This window comes from Etheostoma cragini, chromosome 12 (genome assembly GCF_013103735.1).
Source record: "Etheostoma cragini isolate CJK2018 chromosome 12, CSU_Ecrag_1.0, whole genome shotgun sequence".
NCBI lineage: Eukaryota > Metazoa > Chordata > Actinopteri > Perciformes > Percidae > Etheostoma > Etheostoma cragini.
In genome coordinates, this window is record NC_048418.1 from 15,597,003 (window position 1) to 15,619,564 (window position 22,562).

At 41.8% G+C, this 22,562-nt stretch overlaps 1 protein-coding gene across 1 annotated transcript in view; it reads right to left on the bottom strand.

The window, feature by feature from the left end:
- Positions 1 to 21,318: 21,318 nt before the first annotated feature.
- The window catches only part of psma8 (proteasome 20S subunit alpha 8), a 6,164-nt gene continuing 4,920 nt past the window's right edge, over positions 21,319 to 22,562 (bottom strand). Inside the window, exons 6-7 of the mRNA XM_034887756.1 lie at positions 21,909 to 21,971; positions 21,319 to 21,815 (exon numbers count right to left, since the gene is read on the bottom strand). Of these exons, the coding sequence (XP_034743647.1) occupies positions 21,720 to 21,815; positions 21,909 to 21,971 (159 nt within the window). The 3' untranslated portion in view covers positions 21,319 to 21,719. The remainder of the gene's footprint in view (positions 21,816 to 21,908; positions 21,972 to 22,562) is intronic.

Here is a 22,562-nt window from a genome sequence, read left to right on the forward strand (position 1 = left end):
TCTCTGTTGTTCTGTGTTGATCGGGTTATATTCTGTACTGTAGGTGCCTCCTACCTTTATTGAAAAAGCCCCTTGGCCATTTTATGCCAGCAAGATAATTATAAATGTAACCCATGGCAAAAAAGCAACACAACTCCCACATCTCTCCCTTGCCATTTCGCTCTCTCTCTCTCTCTCTCTCTCTCTCTCTCTCTCTCTCTCTCTCTCTCTCTCTCTCTCTTTCTCTCTCTCTCTCTCTCTCTCTCTCTCTCTCTCTTCATCACCTCCTCCCCTTCCCTAAGCCTAAGGAGCTGATTTTCAAATTTTCAAAGATATCTCATAGTGAGGCTGTGAGATTGAAGGCTCATAAATACCTTTATTATAATATAATGGCCACATATTTCTAGCCATTATTTCGAGTGGAGAAATCAGTTAATCTGTGTGATGAATGCCTGCACAGTCTTTGGGGCTTTAAATGTTCTTAGATGGACCACCACTGGTAGGATAATATCTCAAATGGACTCTCGCTAGTAGAATAATATGTCACAGTGGCTTTGCTTGAGTTATAGAAATTCAAATCTTAATGTAAAATGGAGCCAATCTAAATTCAAAAAGTGGAGCTCAGCACCTGTACAAACGGGTTCTATGGCTTGATCATGCCGTCATGCATGAGAAGTTGCATGCAGGAGAAATACCTTTTCTTTTTGCTTCTGCAGTAGGCTACCACATTAACAAATAATCCTTAACATCTTCCAAGTTTTCATTTTTATTTCACAGGAGCCTAAGGCAACTTTTAATAATCCACTTTTAATGTATAACAGATTGCAAACAAGTATGCTCTGATAATGTCCATTTTGGTTTTGTCAGCTCGGCCATATGAGATATTCTTTGTTGATAGTGAAGAAATCATGAAGTGCGATGGTTAGTGACAAAAGTCAACAGTAACCTTTTTTTCATTTTCATTTCATTCCAATTTTCTAATATGGTTTCTGTACCCCTTAGAAATTATACCAGCACATCACTTTTAATAATAGTAGGCCTACTCTAGGGATTTTAGTCTTGTTCTTGCGAGAAACATATTTAAAAAGAAGCTTACTGTCAAAATCAATGCAGCGGAACCTGAGTATCCTGACTTTTAGTCTTGTAAAGGTCAAGCTCCAAAAACACTGGATCCTACCCTTCCTATAATGTTAAAAGACTGACAAGAGTCTGAAGGCATGCTAGCGGCTCTCAGAAGCTGTGCTAAGACACACGAGTGCTCTAAGCTAAATGCTAATGTCAGCATGCTAACACATGTTCGCATTGCCAACACTAACAGGCTAATGTTTAGGATGTTTGATGTTTACCATGTTCCCCATTTTTGTGTAGCACATTAGCATGCTGACTAATTACCACTAAACATGAAGTAGGCCTACAGTTGAGGCTGATGGAAAGTCATTAGTTCGGCAAGAATTGGTCACAAACCAAAGCTTTGGAAAAGTCATGATCACCAAAGTTATTCCAATTCATCCTGAGGAAATTTCCATCCAATGGCAGTAGAAACATTTCACTCCAAACCATTAATGTCAAACTCAGTGAGGGGATACATTTTCTGGGAACCATGAATGTCTGTACAAAATTGTATGCAACTATTAGCTGGATTAGTGAAAACACCGACCTGTTGAAAGATCCGGCTACCACCAAATTCTCTAGGAATCATTGTATAGCCACCCTGGATATCTGTACGGCAAATGTATCCAATAGTTGCAATAGTTAAGTGTCAACCTGCTGGTGGCATTAGAGGGAAAGTCATTATGGTCAGATTTTTTGTAAAATGTTGTTTCGATATTTCAGTCTGGATCAAAGTGGTGACCAAACCGACAGACCAACATTGCCATCCCTGCCAGCATGGCAAACAATCTGTTGTCCCTAAGCCCAAGATGTGATTACTCAAGTGATATCAGCCGAGTAATTTGGTCCCACTTGACAACGCTTCTCCAGGGCCAAAGTGGACATTTTACAACTGTTTTGCTATAAAGTACTCTCCATGAAAACTACACTTGACTTGGACATGTAAAATCAAGTGAGTTCCCCTTGAGTAAAAAAGAAAGTGTGAGTGAATGAAACCACCCTGGTTGTGTTAACTCTTTATTATTAAAGGTAAATGTCTATTCTTAATTATGAGTAATTCTTAAGATCATGAGAGCATACATTTCCACTATTACTGTGCAGTGTATCTTGCACCATATTACAGAAGGGCTACACTTGGCTTGCCTTTGTTGTTAGGTTCAAAACAGCAGTTTTTACACACAACCTTCATCAGACCCTCTATTCACCTCATGGTGCTCAGGCTGTAATGTGTGACAGTGCTCCAAGTGGAGGATTTACAGTAGTGCTCCACAACATGCTCCATTTTCCATTGTTTATTTATCAGTCAGGCCTTGAGTTATGGTGTGCTTGCAGTGAGGAATTTTAGACCGGACTATGGTCGCTGCAGGCCCCTTGGCATACACTGTACACTGAGAGGAAATCATTTATATTCTACTCCAGAGGTAACAGAAGAACATGAGATTGGGAAACAGCTCAAACACCACTCTGCTTGTGAAGCTTAAGGCGCAGAAAAGTCAAGCTGTTTTTTTTTTTCTTTTTCTTTTTTGGTGCTGCAGAGCATATTCAAGCAAGTTCTGTTTTTCTTTTCTGTTTTTTGAACAGTTTCTCCAAAAATCTCCTAATATATATGCTGGGCTAAGTTCTACCTTCATGGTGACACATTTTTACGCTGACGGTGTATGGCACCGTGGAAGTGTGATGGAATTCTGGCATCGGTGGGATTTTCAGCAACAATGAAATCTAAGCAGTGAAGCTGCCTGTAAATGCTATAGGTGCCACATTTCTAAACTGTATTGAAAATGCCCAGAGGGCATTTTAAGCCATTGAGATAATTGCAAATGTATCCTTTGGCAAAAACATCAGCAAGCTTGCCACCTCCCTCACTCTATTCCTCCTTTCTCTCACTCCCACCTTCTCTTGGTTGAGAATTAATAAGGGCTACCTATCCTTGATTAAAAGGTCTCAACTACACTGTATAGCTCACCGGTAGCACCCCTCCCTGCACCATCCTTTCACATGGGTGGACCTGCATGTTAGGAGTGGTCTAATGATTCTAGAGCTTGCCATTCGAGGTCCACCCATCCATCATAGCGGTAAGGCCAGCGGCTTTATTATAATACAGAGGACAGACATGCTCTGAGGCTATGTGGGACACAATAGAGGTCTTTCAACAGACCTATAAATACATGATCTGTCAGAGTTGCTGTCCTGAGGGCACTCTCAGCTAGGCTCTAGCCCTCAGGTCGGCCATCACTTATGCTAAGATATGCGCCACCCCCCGGGCTAAGGCTAAGGCTCAGTTCATTTCAGCCCCTCATCAACCACCACATTCTACCTCCAGCCATACGAATAAATAAGAACAAGATGAAAAAAGTGATTCATTATGATGGAAAGCAAAACCTTAACAAAACAAACAAATGGAGGGAGTGAAAACAAACAGTGATAGCCTACTATTGACTATTTGGCAGCAGCATCTGAAAAGCTGTTGCTGAAATAACACAGGGACTTTGACACACTTCAGTATTGGAAAAAGGCTGACCATGCTGGGACATTTGTTTTGTTATGTCACTGCTACAAACAACTACATTCTGAATTCTGACAAATGATACTACACCTGCAATTGTGTTCTCTAAATAAAAGGTAATATCTTCTGGATGGGTGTCCTGTCTAGAGGAATAAGTGGAACATCACTGTCTCCCATCAGCTTTTCCTCCAATATTATGCTTTTGTAAGTATATTATAAGTGATATATGCAGCTCCTCCTGATCCTCTCCTCACCTTATCTCAGGTGAGTATCTCTTTTCACTGTTGGCTCCAAGCCAAGATCAGCAATCTGGGTGTTGGGTGTGTTCTTTTGCAGATTAGTGTGGATGGAGGCTGTTGCATGTTAGAATAATAAACAGGCGAACACTTTAACTCTGCATAATTCTCTATCTCTCTGCACCTTAATGTATTAAAATCATATTCTTCTTCGGGGCAGAAAACCAGCAGCAGATTATGTCCGGGGCATGGTGAGTGGAAACCCAATGACAAATCCCACCACTTGCACAACAATGATCACCTGGGCAGGAGGTTGCTATTTGTCATGCTTTTCACCAGTTTCTGCCATTTAAGGGTGCGATTCCAGCTGTCTGAATTGTAAGTATTGCTAATGTGACTGGCGATGTGGTAATGCTGTGTTTACACTGGGACACACTGGGCTGTGTCTACAAACAACACCTTACTCCAAACACATGTTCACATACGCACACCCCAAGTTCTTCCTGTCCCATCCAAAGCGTACCCGCCCCACCAGCCCCCTGTTTGAGTACTCCAAGGGTTATTCCGGTCCCCTTGACAGCCAAGCCGGTTAGGGGGTAGTGTTCATAAGAGCTGGTGTTCTCAGTTTTAAATTTTGGTGCCCCTTCTTTTCACACACACACACACACACACACACACACACACACACACACACACACACACACACACACACACACACACAAGTGTTGTGATTTACTAAGAAATAGAACAGTTGAGGTGACGTGAAGGTGCCATGGACAACTAACAAAAGCACACAAGCATATGCACATGCACATCCACACACATAACACAGCTCCACTCAAATACACGTGCAGATCCACACAGCCGAGGGGGGAAGCAATATTTGTGATGAAAGCAAATCAAACTGAAATCCAACATGTTAAAGTCAAGTTGATTAGTGTGAAAATGTAAAAGCATCTTCAACTGGCATATCCCACAGTCATAAAGATATGTTAATTTGCAACTTAATGGCTGAAAGCATAATTTTGCTTATATAAACCTTGAAACATGCTGCATTTTTTAAATGTGCCTTAATTTAATGAAGTAAACACCACCACAAAACAATAAATGCCCCAATTAAAAAACAGGCATGAAGAGAAGTGTCTATTTCCCGTTTTGTCCCCGCGGACATATGTACCCAAGCGTGTCTCTGCATTTACCCACACGCAGAAGCATATGCATCGTGTGGAGCTCATAAACATCATGCCTTCACGTTTCACATTAGCATGTGTGCCACGTTGTTTAAGATGTAGGTTATCTGGTGTGAGATCCAGGCTACATGTTTATGGTGATATCACTGAGCATGCATTCATGTGTGTTTGTAAGCGTGTGTTGGGGGGTCGCACTATGTGTGATTGTGTGTAAGTGTCATCAGTGATGCTATGGTGTTCCTGTGTAATTAGCCCATCATTAGTTTATCGTTAATGTTCACAATTGCAAGCATGTTATTGGAATATATTGTGTATTAAAGGCAGGATGTAACATCATCTATTCTTCCTTCCTTCTTTGCCTGCCCCTGTGTCTGTATGTCATCTGGCCTGCTTCGCACCCCTGGGGGGCATATCCCATCAGGCTCTCTGTGCTTCAATGTGTCCCGACAGACCTGATGTGATCTGAGTGGCTGACGGGTCTGTCCCTGCTGCCCGCTGTCTTTTCTCTTCCCTGCTTCACTCACACATGTGCCTAAGAAACACACAACCTGATGCAGGCTGACTGGAGTTTGCACCTCCTGTGGAAAAGCTCTAATAATGTGTATGTGTTATTATCTGCAGCATGTGCATCCAACAAAATGTCTGTCCGCATGTAGGTGTCATGCATGATACCTCACAACAATAACGTTGAGTCCCATCTTGAGTTTCGATTTTGCCGTCGATAATTCAAGTGTAGAACATGGTTATGTGCCTCAGTTCTACTTTTAGTCCTATCCATTTGAATAAGTGCATAAATGTGAACGTTCAATTGAAACCCCGCTGGAGAGAAACAATGCCCTCTTGGTTCAGTAGCCATATTACACACACACAGGAGCCTGAGGGGATGCAGAAAGAGTGGGGGTTGGATACCATGAGACTAGGGCATCAAACTGGGGCTTAGAGACAGCGATATACCAACTGGAACCTTATACCTACAGGGTGTGTGTATATGTGTGTGTGTGTGTGTGTGTGTGTGTGTGTGTGTGTGTGTGTGTGTGTGTGTGTGTGTGTGTGTGTGTGTGTTTGTGTGTGTCTGTGAAAGTCTACTCGGATCCTTGTGTTAACAAAAAACTCACACATATGGAGGAAGCAAGTGACATACTGAGGAAAAGAGAATGCTGCATGGTGGGAATACAGTTTTGTGGAGGCTCTCTGTGTGTGTAAGTGTGTTTGAATATAATCTAATTGCTTACTAGTGGAGGACAAAATTGTTTTGCCTGCAGGATGGTGCTGATGAGAACTGGTCTGATATCTCAATCCACCAATCAGCTATGCGGGGCCATCCCACATCCTACCTCTTAAAATCTCATCTTACATGTACTAATACTACATATGTGGCATAACATCTTTTTTGCTGTTAATCTTTTTTTTTGTAAAATGGACATTGAAAATGAGGATGCTTTAAAGTCTGTGTTCAAGCACAACAGCAACAGAGAGCATCAGGCTTTTAGCCTTTAATTAAAAAGATCAGGGGGGGTTTATATTGATATTTCTCTGCACACTTCAGGCACAGAACCTTAACGCCCCAAGTCCACAGTAATGTTTTTTTGATCAATGATTAACTACTCTAGTCGATCGTAGATCACCTTTAGGTGCTCTTCACAAGCTAGTTTGCCTTGTGGCTAAAATGAACCACAACATGGAGGAAATGGCTGCAAAAATGGCTTGGGGAGGACTGTGACGAAGCAGTGTTATTATTGTGTTATCCATTCAAGCAGCAAATATTTGTTTGAACTCACAGTAAAGGTCCGGTAAGACAGATGCCTTCTATCACTAATTTGCTCTCAGTGACTATTGTAAAAGCAATATATGGTGTTTAACTGGATAGCTCAAACTTTTTCCACGTGAATAATATTGCATTTGTTCTGCTTTAAGATGACACATTCCTGACATGATGTCTTGTCAACTCCCAGGATTCTTCCTTCAAAAGCCCAAGGTCATAGCAACTATTTTTTTTTTTGGGGGGGGGGACCCTTTCTGCTGTCTGTGATCATTTTAACCAATTCGCCAACATGAGGGGAGAGGTTTTTTAGGAGGCCAAGCAGGTCAGGAGTCACTTGAGTCATGTGACAACTCCAGGGCGTTGTTGGGAGTGACAGGGAGACCATGAAGCAGGGCTGTGGCGTAGCAGCAAGCCCACGGGTAAAAAGGAGGTCAGTGGCCACAGGAAAGAGTGCAAAAGTGCCCAGAGCTAACTGTCCTTAATGAGAGCACATCCCCTTGGGGGTATATCCCAGCAGCCTGACTGCCACATGAAAAACTCCAATCTATATGGAGAGCTGCAGGCACAAGAGAGCAGCCATTTTCATGGTCAATTCCCTAAGCCAGGAGCCATCTTGTGAGGTAAATAAAAAAAACCAAGTACAAAGATGTGCACCTTAGTACGCAAGGCTGTTCCATCATTTAGACAGTCCTTGTCTTACCATTGGTTTGCTTAGAAAGATCCTAACTGATCAGGTCTCAATAGAGGCCTCCTCCAAAGCATTGTGAATTGATTTATTAATAAAGTTTGTGCTTCTAAAAAACTGGGGCTAATAAAACAGGAACCCTATAGGGCGAATAGGTAAAATACATTTTAAAATAAACTGAGTAACTCATTAGATTAAAAAAATTATAAGAATAATAACCTTGAGCACCGCCTGGGGGTGGAGAATCTCATTAACAGGTTTTTCGATTCCTCCTTTCAGTACATTTGTTAAAAGTGCCAGCGAGTGTTCAATTATCACCCACCCTCTCACCTCCAAGACATAGGGTGACAAGAAACCCCAGAGAAACCTGCAGGGGCAGGGAGGGGCCATGCACACACAGCACACACATATCCACACACATACGATTTCACTTCAATCCCCCCTGAGTAATGGGCTTTTTGACCATTTGTTTAATACTGTCAACAAATAAGACAAGAGCTGCAGGGCTACTCAGGCAATGCAATCCCTCTCTTGAATAAGTATGAAACACACACACAAACACACACACACACACACACACACACACACACATACACACAGTATACTCTCAGGTCTACACATGTCCAAATGTTCATACCCAAGAAAATAGAACAAAATAGTTCTTTTATCCAGCAGGGTTTCATAAGAGCCACCAAGAGCCCCACCAAGGTTTTTTTCTTTCATCTGTTTCCAATCTTCCTATTGGCCTTTGGGCTATATTCTTGAGGCAGGAGGTTTAGAAGGCTGTATTTGCTCTGGAAACATTTACCATGCCCTCCTCCTTCTGCAGACATTGCAAAACGCTGAAGGAGGGGGTGCAACTCGGCCCACCTGGAGTGCTGTGTCTCCACCCAACCCCCTCTGGTGGTAGTCACCAACACTGTGCAGCATTGGTTTTGGCCTCAAAGACCTCCAACTACACAGCTTGAAAAGACATCACAATCTGGAGATCAAGATTAAATAATGCCAGCTTCCAAACACCACTTTATACGGTACAAAGCTGAGATGGATCACTGGATTTTAAGCATATGTGGCCAATTGAAAGCTTGACCACATCCATGTTATGGCAGTGCCCATTACAATTTACAAGCTAGTTTTTCTGAAAGCAGAGATGACATGCTGAGTTCAAAATAAAGTTGAAGTGTATGCTCCAATTGCACACTTTATTCTTGCCATGTTTATTTCTGGTACCAACTGGCTAACAGTTTGCTTCACAGTAGCAACACCTGGAGCTAACACATCTTGCCAGCTAATACTCCTTAAAATAACTTTCAAGATCCATGCAAAGAAGGTGTAAAATGGACTTGTAATCATAATAACTAAGAAAGCTAAGCAGATTGCTAATTAAAGAGTACGTATGGTTGAGCAATTTGTGTTTAGGCTGCGTATAACTGCCAAATTCTGCTCAGGCTAAAAACTACTTATATCAAACCAGAAAAACAAATCTAAATTGTTTTTACTTCTGCTAGATACACAGTTTCCACTTTTAAAAATTGTTAATTGGGGAATGCAACCCTGTTTTGGCTATAAGTGTCCAATGAATATATAATAACTTGCTTTGTGTGTGTGGTTTACTTTGTGTTTGACCCTAATAAAACAAAACCCATATGGAGCCTTTTGTTGGTTTACAATCTGTATCAACGAGCTACTAAAAAAGACAGAAGACCATCTTGTCCTTTGGTAAGACTTAAATTGTGACATGTGGATGCAAACTAAATCATAACCTCTGGGAAATAGATGTGAATGCTACAATGTTGGAGACCGATATTAAATAACACATGTGAACACAGATGTATGATGACTTTTTGGTATATTTACTGGCATTATACACATCTGTCCCTTTTTATTGGAAGAGAGAAGACGATTTGCAGATAGGTAGAAATAAAAAAAAAGCCAGCTAGAGGGCTAGAAAAAAATTCTCTCTTGCCTCGAGTTAAGTGAGAATTTCTATTCTAGCCCTCCAGCAGCAAACCTTGATATCGTTCATTTCCACTTCTCTGTTGTCTGTGTGACTGTTGAAACTACAGCACGTGCTTGGCTTGTTTCATTTTATTTCCAATGGATTGGCATTTAGTGTGACAGAGGAAAAGAGAATAAGTGAGAAAAATCAATCATTTGAAAATGGGTTTTCATCAGGGCTACAGTGTCTGAAGTTATAGTACGCTTATGAGCAAGGGCAAAGTGGCATTGATACAAAGCAGCAGAAACCATAACCAGACAGCATCATCCAGCTACAGAGCTGCAATGACAACAGCTTTTGAATGTAGTGATCACACGTGGGACAAAGCCCTGTTTCTCAGCTGACATTTTGACTTGTCTGTTAGTAAGAAAAGCACAGATGCTACTAACAACATCAATGATGGCTCCATTCTATTCAGTGTGTGAGAGAGAGAGAACGGCCGTGCACAATACCAGGACCCTGACACTGGAGCTGCTAAACGAAATTCAACCATCATTCATTTTATTATTCTATACATCTTTTCTTTTCCTACTGTGACAAGTCAAAATGTCTTCCATGGAATAGTCCTACATGCAAAGAAAGGAAAACCTTCTGTAATTTCGAAATGAATGCCACATACAGGTAACGAGGGCAAATGATTATGTGTTTTTCTGTTTTCATATCTGTTCTTTGTGTGTGAGTATGTGTGTGTGTGTTTAAGGGTTAACACTTAGGTTCACGTGTTGGAGAAGTTAGCTGAGCTCACTGTCAAAGGGGGACACAACCTAAATTAAGAATTCCAACATGTTATTATCAATCAATTATCCATCTGTGAACGTGATGAGTTACTCTCTCTCCAAACCACACCAGAGAACAGGTCTCAAACTTGGGATGTTATCAAGTATAAAGAGCTGTTATAGACAATGAATAGGAGAGTGATTTTGCGTACTCATGGTGTTGTTGTTTTTTTAGTTTTTTTTATTCTAATGTGGTGGTCTAAGTTCTAAAACAGAAAACATATCCACAATCTGTGTCACAATTCAGGGGCTGCAGCCTTCAGAGGCTGCATTCGTAAACCGATTGCATCACACTGGCGCGACGAAGGCTATCCCATTTCATTGAATTTCAGAGGATTTTTCATTGCAGTCCACAAATCCAGCCTACTTTCACAAAAATCAGAGGATCCAACTGTTGTATCCTTCGCCGCCCAAGGTTTCCCAGCATTCATTTCAGCAAATAAGAAGAAGCACAGGCAAACACAAAAAAACAACAAACAAGATTTTTTTTCTTTTCTTTTTTACAATTTTCGTCTGCAATTTCATCATTAAATTTATTTCCCAGAATGTTTTAGGTGTGAAATAAAATATGTAGATGTCAAGTGTAGGCAAATTGATGACGGAGCTCCATGAACAGCCTTAACGCCAGGTAGCTGGGAGCTATAGCTGGACATCTGGCCGGCCAGTCCTGTTCAGAGAGCCCGCTTTGGGCTGACAGGAGACAAACAATGTTCCCATGCACTGTAGATTATGGTTCATTATTTTTTTCTTGTCTCTTTCAGACAGTTTCATCAGCGGAATAGACAGAACGTTGTAAGATAAAATGACAACTCCCGGTCCCATTTCGGTGCTAACAGAAAAGGCTCTGTAGACCAGACCACCTCATTTCAGAGACTGCTCGGTAACGCCTTTGTGGGCTTCGAAGGATGCAGCCGAGGTAGACTTCGAAGGCTCCTACAAATGCCAAACGTCTCTGCCACGACCCTGTATTCTGCACAGGTGGCCAACTTGTACAAGTACTACCTCTCACCATTCAGCCAAAGAACTTAACGTCTAAACTCTTTGATTTAGCGAGCCGCTTTGCACTTTACAACCAAGCGTAACGTAAACTTGTGACGAAACTTTGCTTTGCGTAGTCTAGTTTATTCACTCTAAACCAGTTGATGGAAACGCTTCTAATTCACATTTTCTTTTCTTTTTTCCGACATTTAAAAAATGTGCTTAGTAATGACAAATAGATGGAAACATGATATACATGTTATCTAGAATATCTTTCCCAGACATCGTCTACGGAGCAGTTCCAGACTGTATACTTGATGACATCACTGAGCACTCTAGTTTTTAGATTTGGGAAAGAGTTGTTCCTGTTCTCAAACAATAGGACTAACATTTATAGATTTTGAAAGTCCCAAGCCAAGGAATGAGATAATGACAAAATGTTTAAAAGTTAACATTTTGTGTTTGATAGTCACACACTGAATTGTGTTACCATTTAGATATATTTACAGTATACATCGTATTTGATGGATGGTATCCTCTCGTATAAATAGCATGACACCTTTAAGGACACAGGTCTCAAAGTTGTATACATTTCTTTGCCTGTAGGAGGCAACACACAGTATATGTACAACTTGCGGCTGATGGAACCCGAAACTGGCCTGATATTGACTAAACAGCTCCCTCTTGCAGAGAATCTGCAGCATGCTAAACGTCAGTGTGAGTTTGTGAGTAAGCTACTTGCAATTTTAATTGTTTAATTAGCGAAAATAAAACAATTATCCACAAAAAATTCAGTATGACTCGAAAACCAGTACAACATTCTATATGTCTATGGTACTCACAAAGGCTTATTCCCGGTCTAAGAATACGTATTTGCTGTAGACAATGTAAGGTAAAAGGCAAAGACCGAAAAAAGTAATGATGCATTCATGATAGAATGTAGAGCAAAAAACGCAGCAATAGACATGCACACACACACACATACGCACAGCCAAAGTTTTAGTGCTTAGTTTTGATTCAGCTCTTCATTAGCCACAGGGCCCAACTCCGGTTAGCTCCAGTATTAGGCTCAATTAGAACAAGATCCAATTAGAGGGCTCCTTTCCCCTGGGGCAAGGAGAGGCAGGAAATGGAGACTGAGAAATGTATAAGTCGACAACATGCGGACACAGCCAACATAAACAAACTTACTTTGTTGATCTCTGCTGTTGCTACGCAGGAGTCCTCTGGGAGTTAAAGCCCTGCTAGTCTAAGCTATGAGATAAAACAAAATAAAAAAGAAGCCCTGCAGCAAAACATGAACTCTGTGAACACAAGGGCTCCGACACCATGAAGGGAACGTCTGGGCCCAGAAAATGAAAAGCCCACAGGCGTTTTCCATTTACAGCTAAAAATCCAGCACTAGCTCCTAGCCAGGGTTAGTATCAGACTCTCAAAATGAACACTTACACTACGGGGAGGAACAAATGAGTAGCTTTCTATTGTCGCTCTATTAAATCTGTCGGTTAATAGACATATACCTTACTAGTGACAGAAATCAATAACATACAATAACATAAAGGGCATGGAAGAAAGAAAGGGAAAAAAGCAAAATGTATAAATGGTGAAAGAAAGGAAAAAGAAAAGACAAAGATCCAACTGTGTGATTGTGAGCTCAGTGCTTCTGTTCTTCATATCAGTATGGTTAGAGGTGGCAGTGTTGTGTGAGCTGTTTGGGCTTGCCCTTGCCTCGGGCCTCGAGTGTTCCTCCCCCGGGCGGTGTGTGAGGGAAATGGTGTGTGGTGCGAGGGTAAACCTTGACCTGTCTGCCAGGAGGCTGCACACAGAATGAAATGAGCACAAACAAAGCAGGGGAGAGAGGAGGAGGAGGAGGAGGAGGAGGAGGAAGAAGAGGAGGAAGAAGAGCAGGAGGGCTGTCAGGCAGCAGTGAAAGAGGTCTATGGCTTTACTTGTATCATCGCTACTACACCTTTTTTTTGCTGTTGCTGATCTGACTCTGAGTGGCAGGATACACACATGATACACTCTCTGATTGGGAGTGCTCAGGTGTTGTGGGTGGCATCCTGGTAACGCTGTGAAGAGGAAATGTGAATGTTGCATTTCCCTTCATGCTCTGCCAAGTTGTGGTTCAGGGAAAAATGGAAATCCCATTATGTCACACGCCTAACTTGGCCCTACAAACTCTGAAACTCATTTGGGAAATCGGGTCCAGGTCTTAATGAGTTGCAAAGTGGTTTTGGTCTTATAGGTCGACAGAGGGTATATTTGTTCAGACGATGAGTGAATGTGCAGCTCTGTATCTATCCTGCTTTTGAGTTTACTTTACAACCAACTGTCAACCTGGACACCTTAAAGTGCTCATATTATGCTTATTTTCAGGTTCATAATTGCATTAAGAGTTTATATTAGAATACGTTTACATGGTTTCATTTTCCCAAAACACCATATTTCTGTTGTTCTGCACATTGCTGCAGCTCCTCTTTTCACCCTGTGTGTTGAGCTCTCTGTTTTAGCTACAGAGTGAGACATCCCACTTCTGTTCAATCTTTGTTGAGAGTTGCACGTGCGCAGCAGCTAGGTAAGCACCAAGAGGGTAAGCCAGCCTCCGCAAAGCGTACCTACTATGGAGCCATTTTGTATTTTGTTGCTAACAAGCCATCACCCGCCATCAGCATTCCGTTGACTCCCATTCATTTTACAAAACTTTAAATAGTGAATAACTTTAAATCTGAAGTGTTTAAAGACTCTATTTTTCCATCGTTTAATTCTAAAGAAACATGACAATGTATAAAAGGCTTTATCATCTTGTTTATCACATTATGGCCCTGTAGCAGGCATTTCTTTTTAAAATAGGCTAACAATTGTGTCATAACCTAAACTTGCTGTTACGTAGTAGACAATCACTGTACAGTAAAGGAAACGCTTTTGTTAGCTGTTTAAGTCTAATTACTAATGTTAACTAGTTAGCAATAATTAGCCTGTACCTGTGTTATCTGCTTACATACCTATGCTCTCAGTCTCTGAGAGAGCTGTATGGAGCATTATGTGAACGGTGTTTTCTGTTGGAGATGATGAGTCCCTTAGGGGTGGACTTTGGGCGCTTTCACTATGTAAATAAAAAAGACATTTGTCACAAAAAAGGAACAGGAAAAGCCAAAAAACATGATATGAGCACTTTAAGTTGCAATTCCATTCTGCTTACAGTAGATCTTGTACATGAAGATATGACATGTGTTCATCTTTATCCTGTGAGAATTTCATGCATTTAAAACATACAATTGATGCAAATCAGCGTGTTGACATTAGTGTGTATGCCAAATCACCCTGCTTACCTGTGAAAAGACCACTGAAATCCATTACATACTTTAGAGACAACTCATGAATGGAATAATTAGCACAGCATGCTTTCCGCCCGGCTGGAAGTCTCTTTCGATAATGAACAAAGGAAAGGAAATTAGCTTTTGTCTCATAAAGTCACAACTTCAAAGATCCCTGCCATTGCATTAATACAGCCATAGCCTGCAGCAGCATGGGAGAGAATAAAATAAGCACTCTCACTCAGACCCCATTCCTATCAAGGTCTTTCTCAGGACAAATACCAGGAGCTTGGTTCTTATAGACCACACACACACACACACGCATTACATATGTTAACCATTAATATATGTCAAATGTATACATACGCAAACTCATGGATCAGTAAGAGAAATTAGAAGAGAAAATGTATGCAAATATATCTAAGCCAGCTCTCATAACATAACAGTAAAATAGCCAATTTTCTTTGTGGATTCCTACACAAAACATGCATTGCATTAGTAAAAAAAAAGAAGATAATTCTCCAGGTGTAACACTATTGCCACGCACTCTCCATGCAGCTGGATGTACACTTAATCACATCAGGTCAACACTTGGGCCTGGGGCTTCCCAGCTGTGACCTGGGCGACCTGCGAGCGTCGTCTCGCCTAACTGCTGTTCCAGTCAGCTCCCCCCAGGAGCGTGAGTGGTACAGTGATCTGGTGCTAGGTCATCCTGTCTGGCACTACATTACAGCACATAAAAAAAAGGCCTGAACAGCCCAGTGTTTGTCGTTTGTGTTCGAGGCTGTGGCTTAGAGGTAGAGTGGGTGAGGCCTTAACCACAAGATTGGTGGTTCAATCCCAGGCTCCTCCGGCCATATGTCTAAGTGTTCTTAAGCAGGCACTGAACCCCGAGGTGCTTCCTGGAAGCTGTATGAGGCTGTCCACTGCTTCCACTGCTTAGGATGGGTTCAATGCAGAGACTGAATTTCACTACATTTTACTGTGTGATTGTATGTAACTAATAATAATGATGTTTTCTGAGCTAAAAAAAATTGATGGTGACGGATTCAATTTTGGTCACAAATTGAATCAATATCAGGGGTTTTCCTCAAATACTGTGCAGTTTAACTCATGTCTATGTAAAGTGAATGAAAATTGTTGACAAATTGTGTTTAGTATGTAGCTTTATAAAAAAGAGGTTTTTAAGACAAGTGTAACTACAATCATTGGTCATTTATCAACTTTCTTACTGTATGCTGAACCTCTTAATTCTTAATGTATGCTCAACCTCCTCATCATCTGCAGTGTTTTTCCCTAACAGTTGTTATCGTCATTGTCTCAGAGCTATGGGAAGCAGCCCTGAAGACCAGAGCACGGCAAGGTTTGTCCAAGGCACTCTCTCCTCGCTCTATCTGCTCCTTTATCTGCCAGGATCAGTTGTTAGTGCTGGCAGTTTCCCTCTCCTGTCCTCTGGAGAGAGGTGGCTCTCAGCTGGAGAGAGGCGCCGAAGGCTATGCACTGTCTCCATTGTGTGGAGAGACACATGGAGGACTTGAGAGACTCAGTGCAGGTGCAGAGAGGAAGAGTGAGAGGGAACACACCTGAGGGGGATGATTTCCTGTTTTTCTCTCTCTCTCTCTCTCTCACAAAAGTCAGTTTTTTTTTTTTGAGGGGCCTTTTAGTTGCAGCGACATTTGTTGTCGGGAGGACAGATTTAGTGGAGGTACACTACACTGGAGGGAGGTAAAGGGCCCTCAGTTAAATGCTTCCCTCTAACTGCCAGGGACATTTGGTTACAGACGCAGGCTGTCAGAATAAATGAGACTTTTAGGCATTCAGGACAAAATGCAGAACGCTGCTATCACTGCCACCAAACCAATCTTATGAATTCAATGATTCAAAGCAGCATGCATGTATAGTGCGGTATGATGAGGCATGAGACGGTACATGCTTGAGGTCCTATCCTTTACTTCGATGACAGGGCGGGTCTTCTTGCACCGACAGGACATAACAAGCTAACGCTGATAACCTCACCTCAGACTGGGAGGTTTCCTGTAAAAGGGATCCTTTTGCTAACTGTTTGTTTAAAAGCTGACAGGCTACAAGAGTCTCAGTGACAGCCTCTATTCATCTCAGGGTGTCAGACAGAGGGAAAAAAAAGAGGAAACGAGGAAGGGATAAAGAAACCGGGAGAGAGAAGGCGGATGAAGAGAGATTGAGAGAGAAAGCCCAGTACAGAGTAAATAGGAGATCGGTGTGCTTTAACATTTACCTTTAACTTTGAAATATCTTCTGATCATCATGGTAGCAATTTCAGAAATTCATCTGGCAAGTGAATGAATGAGTACTGATGGTTTCATCACTTTGGTTTTAATTATATGTCTCACTCAGCACAGTCTTCCTTCTACTCGGCTAATTTAGATTGAGATCCTTCCAGGCTTTCCCCTATCTTTCATTTCCCTCCCCTCCTTCTCTCCTCTCTGCATCCCATCAGCCCCTTTGTAGAAAAAAAGAGGAAGGAAAAAAAAAAAACCTTCATGTCTGTGACTTTCTTGCCCTCCAGCATATGAAGCCCTCTTTTATTTTGATCATCGCAGCACAATGGATTCATGCCATTCTGGCAACTTTATTCAGTATCAGCCCAAATTTACATACTGCTTAACAAGTTTGTGCGTGACTGTTGATGCCTCTGATCAAAGTGCTTTTGGAAATCTTTCTCATCTGATTTTTTTCCTGTCCTTCATTTCGAATGCATGCTGCAGACAGGCATCTTTAACTCAGGGGCAAAGAAAGGTAACCTTAGTGCTGCACAAGCCCAAATGTCATCCAACAAGGAGGGTTCATGTCCTGGGGATAAAGATAATGTAATCTAAGCAGTATACAGTGTGTGACTGTGTGTGTTTGTGTGTGTATGTGCATCTACTAGCCTCAGTGTTTGTTGGAGGCTTGGGTTTGGGGGCGGAGGGAGACAGGGGGATGACAAAAGTCAAAGCAGTCATGTGTCATTTTCGGTGCTGAAGGGCTGGGACCTGCCTCCAGGGCTGTCCTCTCTGTCAGACGCACTCAGATATCTACGCTGAACTCCCTCGCTGTCTCTTTTTCTTTTTTTCTCTCCATCCTTCTCCCTGTCTTTATCTAATGCACGCGCACAATATGCAGCTGCACGTTCATGGACCAACGCGTACCAATTCTGTGCTCCAAGTAGCATGCACTAACAAGGTAGAACATTTGTATTTGTAGAGCTGATGTAAAACAGTACATTTTCAACCATACACATCTGCTTTAGATGCATGGGATGAGTTGACTCATATCATATTTCTAAATTGTTGCATCTTAATCACATCTGCCACAAGAGCGAGACTCAAAGGGACACGATTCGTTCTTTTTCATTCCATGACCAGTGACATGTAACCAAAAACAGCGGGAGTGGAGGTTGACGAAGGGGGGGGGGGGGGATTTCTTTGACAAGTCAGGTTATAAATCAAGATACCAGAGGCCATTGCACAAACCAATGGCCCATACAATTCCCATAGGGTTAGAAAGGAGGCTGCACAGAAATGCTACTGTAGCAAACCCATTGCAAGGACCCCGTAGCCTCCGTTCACAATAAAACAGAACATTTACATATACGTGGCTACCAGAGCAAACAACAGAATTGAAAACATTAAATAACTGAGGAAGAATAATGGATTCAAAAATACAATGAAAAGAGGGTGTGGGTGGAAAGAGAGGAATCGTGGGAATGCAAGATTGCACCTCCCTCAGGCAATCGAATTATCCTATGGGCTGATGGTTCCTCCTTATGCGTCGGCTGACATTTTCCTGTAACCCCATCCCGTGTAATGCTATGTGATGTGTGTGACTGGCTTCTGCCACGGCTCTGAGAGGCCATGGAGGCCCAGGGCCATTTGCTTTTGGCCTGCAGCATCCTGGGAATTGTTTATTTTAGCTCTGTCTGCTCTTTTTTGCCTCTCCGTCTCATTTGCCTTCCCCTTCCTTGTCTCTCCTGTTCTCTATGCTTCTCTTTCTGGCCCAGTGGTGTCTACTTTCAATTAGAGGAGGATGCACTCGTATTCCCCTGAGACAAACCCCCTGACAGGTGACTCTTGAGGGGTAACTCGAAACCATGCCTGCTCTCTTTGCAGAAACTGTTAGCATCCAAGCACCTTTCACGGGAAAAAAAGGTATAAAAAGCAACCAAAGCTGTAGGTGGTATCTGTTTCTCAATCATATGTGTTCCTGTGTGATGATGATAACAGTGGAGGGTGTATTCAAGAAATGTGCTGTGTGTTGTGCGATGAGAGAGAGAGAGAGAGAGAGAGAGAGAGAGAGAGAAAGAGAGAGAGAGAGAGATTTAAGGACAAAGAAGATGAGATGTGTGATATGAGATAATAGAATGATATTCAAAATGTATCCCTGGAGCTAGAAGTTAAAAGAGAACATTAAAAGAGAACATATTTTGATCGCTTATGGATATGTAAGCCAGCACACCAATATGCCCAAACTTTTTCTTCATACTGTCGTAGAGCCCTAAAGGGCATATGTGGAGGCGGGCGAATCCGCGGTACACAAATAGTGTAGTGTGTTACTGTCGACATGTGACAAGTAGAAAAGGGACAGTGTTGAGAGCGTAGCCTTTTGTGACCCAACACACTTTGACAGCTTGGCCATCGCTTGGGGACACAAGCAATGTTGCTTTTTCATCCGACAATTTGAAGCAAAATAACTCTCCCTCGATGGAGTCAATTCTTCAGAAAGCCTCCGTAGCTGTGCGTTAGAGCACAGAAACAAAAGCACGTCAGCAGCCCCTAGATCCAGCTCACTGCTGGTTAGAGGATTCATACTGTCAATCTGTAGGTCGAAAAGTGAGATGCTGAGTGTAAGCGATATGATAGGAACACTGCTTTTATGCAACACTGCGCTCTGCTGGTAGAAGGTGATAACACCTTGAGTAATTCAGCAGTCTTAACAGAAGACTAATGTAACCTCAGTTCCACAGGGATGCTAATGTCTGTGTGCTTCTACCCTTGAAGCAGTTTCCTTATTTGGACCTAAGGACATTCAGCACTGACAAATTTTAAACATCCCAGGAGGGGCATACTTTAAAATATGGCCACAGGGTGGCACATTAGCATGACACAAATGTAGAGCCTCAAAGTGAAATCGGCCTGTGACTTGGAAATCAGCTAGAGAGAAGAGTAATGGATATTATTATTATTATCAGAGTGTTGGTGTTAGATACAACCAAATACTAAAATCGGATGTAACATGCTCAATGTTTTCCTCAGTTGAGAACACACTTTGCCTAAAGTGTATGTGCATGACAGAACAAGGGAAAAGGAGATTTGGGTACAGTTTTAAAAAAGAAATCTGTTTTGTGTTCACATTAATAGTGTGTGCAATGTGTATATGCAATTGGCCTGTAAGCTCTGTGTGTGTGCTTGCGCAAACAAACAATGCACTCAGTCGACAGCCCGCAGCACTGTGCATTCTTGCTTGGAGAGTACATGTCCCCGGGCCTCGTTCCTCCGTCGATGACCTCTGGTGAAGCCATTATTTTCTGCATTAATGATGAGCAGCAGCCAGCGATGAGAGAGATGGACTTTGTCCTGAGGCACAGTAGCGCTGATTATGGGCAACAACAATGCAGGCAAAAAAAAAGAAAACGAAAAGATAGAAAACTCTTCCCAGAAGCAGTTCAAAAGACTAGGAGTCTTAGCAGCAGCACAAAATAAGCTGTTCTTGCTCTATTGACAAGATAGATCAGATAACCTCTGTAGCAGAAGGATTACCCAGAATAAACTTTATAAAAGTTTACCTATGGCTTGTTTTGTCATCCGGTGGAATTAGCACCCGTTTGGCTGCAACCTGAGCATCAACAAACCAGTGGTGATAACAGTACAATCATCTTGCATTAGAGGGGGAATAAGTGTGTGGACCAAATGGCTGAGACTAACTCAAACAAACCCCGTTGTATTGCCCTCCTAGGATTCAATGACATGACATATGGGAAGTTATGTCAAAGGCTTAATTGATAACACCAAAGACCAACCTATAAGACTCACAAACAAGACAAATTGCATACAAAGTGCAGTTGCTACAGTCAAGGAAGCCAGGGCACCCACTCAGGAAATCCTGGCTTGAGGAGATGACTCTAAATGAAGGACTTTACCATTCACCATTATGTCTTTGGTGAGAGTCAGAGGGAACCCCCCGGGGCTCTTCAGCACAGCACGGTACAACTTTTCAAAGGGCTCCAGATTAAAGTCACTGAAAGTTCCCACTGGGGTCTGAGGCCAGGATCCCATTAAGCAGCCCTACCACACCGCCGGCCATAATTGTGTCGTTGAGAATTCAGAGCAGCGGTTGCTTGATAAGCGAATTTAGGGTGAAATAAAAAAGGAGAGGCAAAAGGGGGTCTCGTTGGGCTACCATTAGACACTTCATTCACTCATCACTAATTTGTTTTAAATGACTGAGGGAGAGGTGAACACTTTATAAAGCAATCTGAGCTACCTCCCCCTCCCCATTTCTAGGTGTGTGTGACAGAATGCTGATAAATGAAAACCATTGCACTTTACAGCCACACAGTATACTGCCGCTAGTGGGGGTTTAAACTGTACTCATCTTTATCGCAGTACTTGCTTTGCAGTAAGATGATCAATAACAATTAAGTTCCTCTACTTTCCCCTTAAAAAGGAGTCAGTGCACCAGATGTTAAGAAAATATTACTCAGTCTTACACGTAGACAACAGTAAAGGATTTGAGTGAACTAGTTTAAAAAATAAAATAACAAAAACGTTTTACAAACAAGTCAGCATTTATTGGACATTTAGCTTCATTATGATTCTGAATGTTACAAACCGCTTTGTTCCAACATTTGAGATGTATCAGCATCAGAACTGTGTGGTGTATGATATAAAAATGTCCTGTAAGCGCTTAGATCTAAACCTTAACTTGAGATCTATGTATGTGGTTATAATTACAGTCAACCTAACAGCTGGAAGTATAGGAACTTGATATTTTTTGCAAACTGTACAATATCACTCAGACATGGGTGCATAACATTTAAACATCAACAGATCTCAAGTTATGATTTAACTCTTCACAATGAAATGAATGAGAAGTAACCCCTCTAGAATTTGCAATCCAAATATGCTATTGTCATCCAAGTGCAATAAAGAAAAACTTAGTCATCTGCTTTAAGTGGATTTTTTCTGCTTCTTCTTCTCTGCCTCTTCCTCTTTTTCCTTCTCAATCTCAGCCACAAAGGTCTCAATTTCCTTGGATTCCAAAATCTGCAAATGGCCAAGAAAAGCAATGTTAGCCATTCAATAAAAAAAAAGGTAAAACAGCAACAACAAAAACAGATGCCATTTGCAGCAACTCACCTTCAGTGGCTGATTCCGTCTGATGACAGCAAGTTCAATATTTTTCCCTCCTGACTGGACAACCTGTGAAGAAACAAATACAAATCCCAGGGAATCAGCATGTATTAGCTACTGTAGCCTCTGGCTCAGGTTCACGTTGGAGGTTGTAAGACTGGGTTTTAAGGGTATTTAAATGAAAATTAATACAGAAAAAAAAAAGAGTGCTTCACTACTGTGACTGTTATACTTTTGCAAACAGTTGATCCACATTTTAAGGACCATATTAAAACCACAACACTGAATGTAACAATACAGACACAAGGCGTTTGATGTGCTTTTTATGGCGGATCACTTTCTGGTTCACATCTGGCAGCAGTGTGTGCCCTTTAATTACGTTTAAGCACTGTATTTAAATTATGCCATGGTAGAAGGAAATACTTTTAAATATCTTTTCTTTCGCAATCCGCAACCAATTGTGACATGCCCGATCGCAAAACACTTTTAAAAGAGAACGGTTTGCTTTCCGTTACATACAGTATGTCAAAATCAAAAGATTAGCGAAGTGCTTCACAATAGGATGATCCCACTGCCACTCCAAGCCGCTTTACTTAATATTGCACAACTCAGATTTCACTGAGCTCCACTTAAAATCCTTCACAGCTCGCTTCAGAAGAC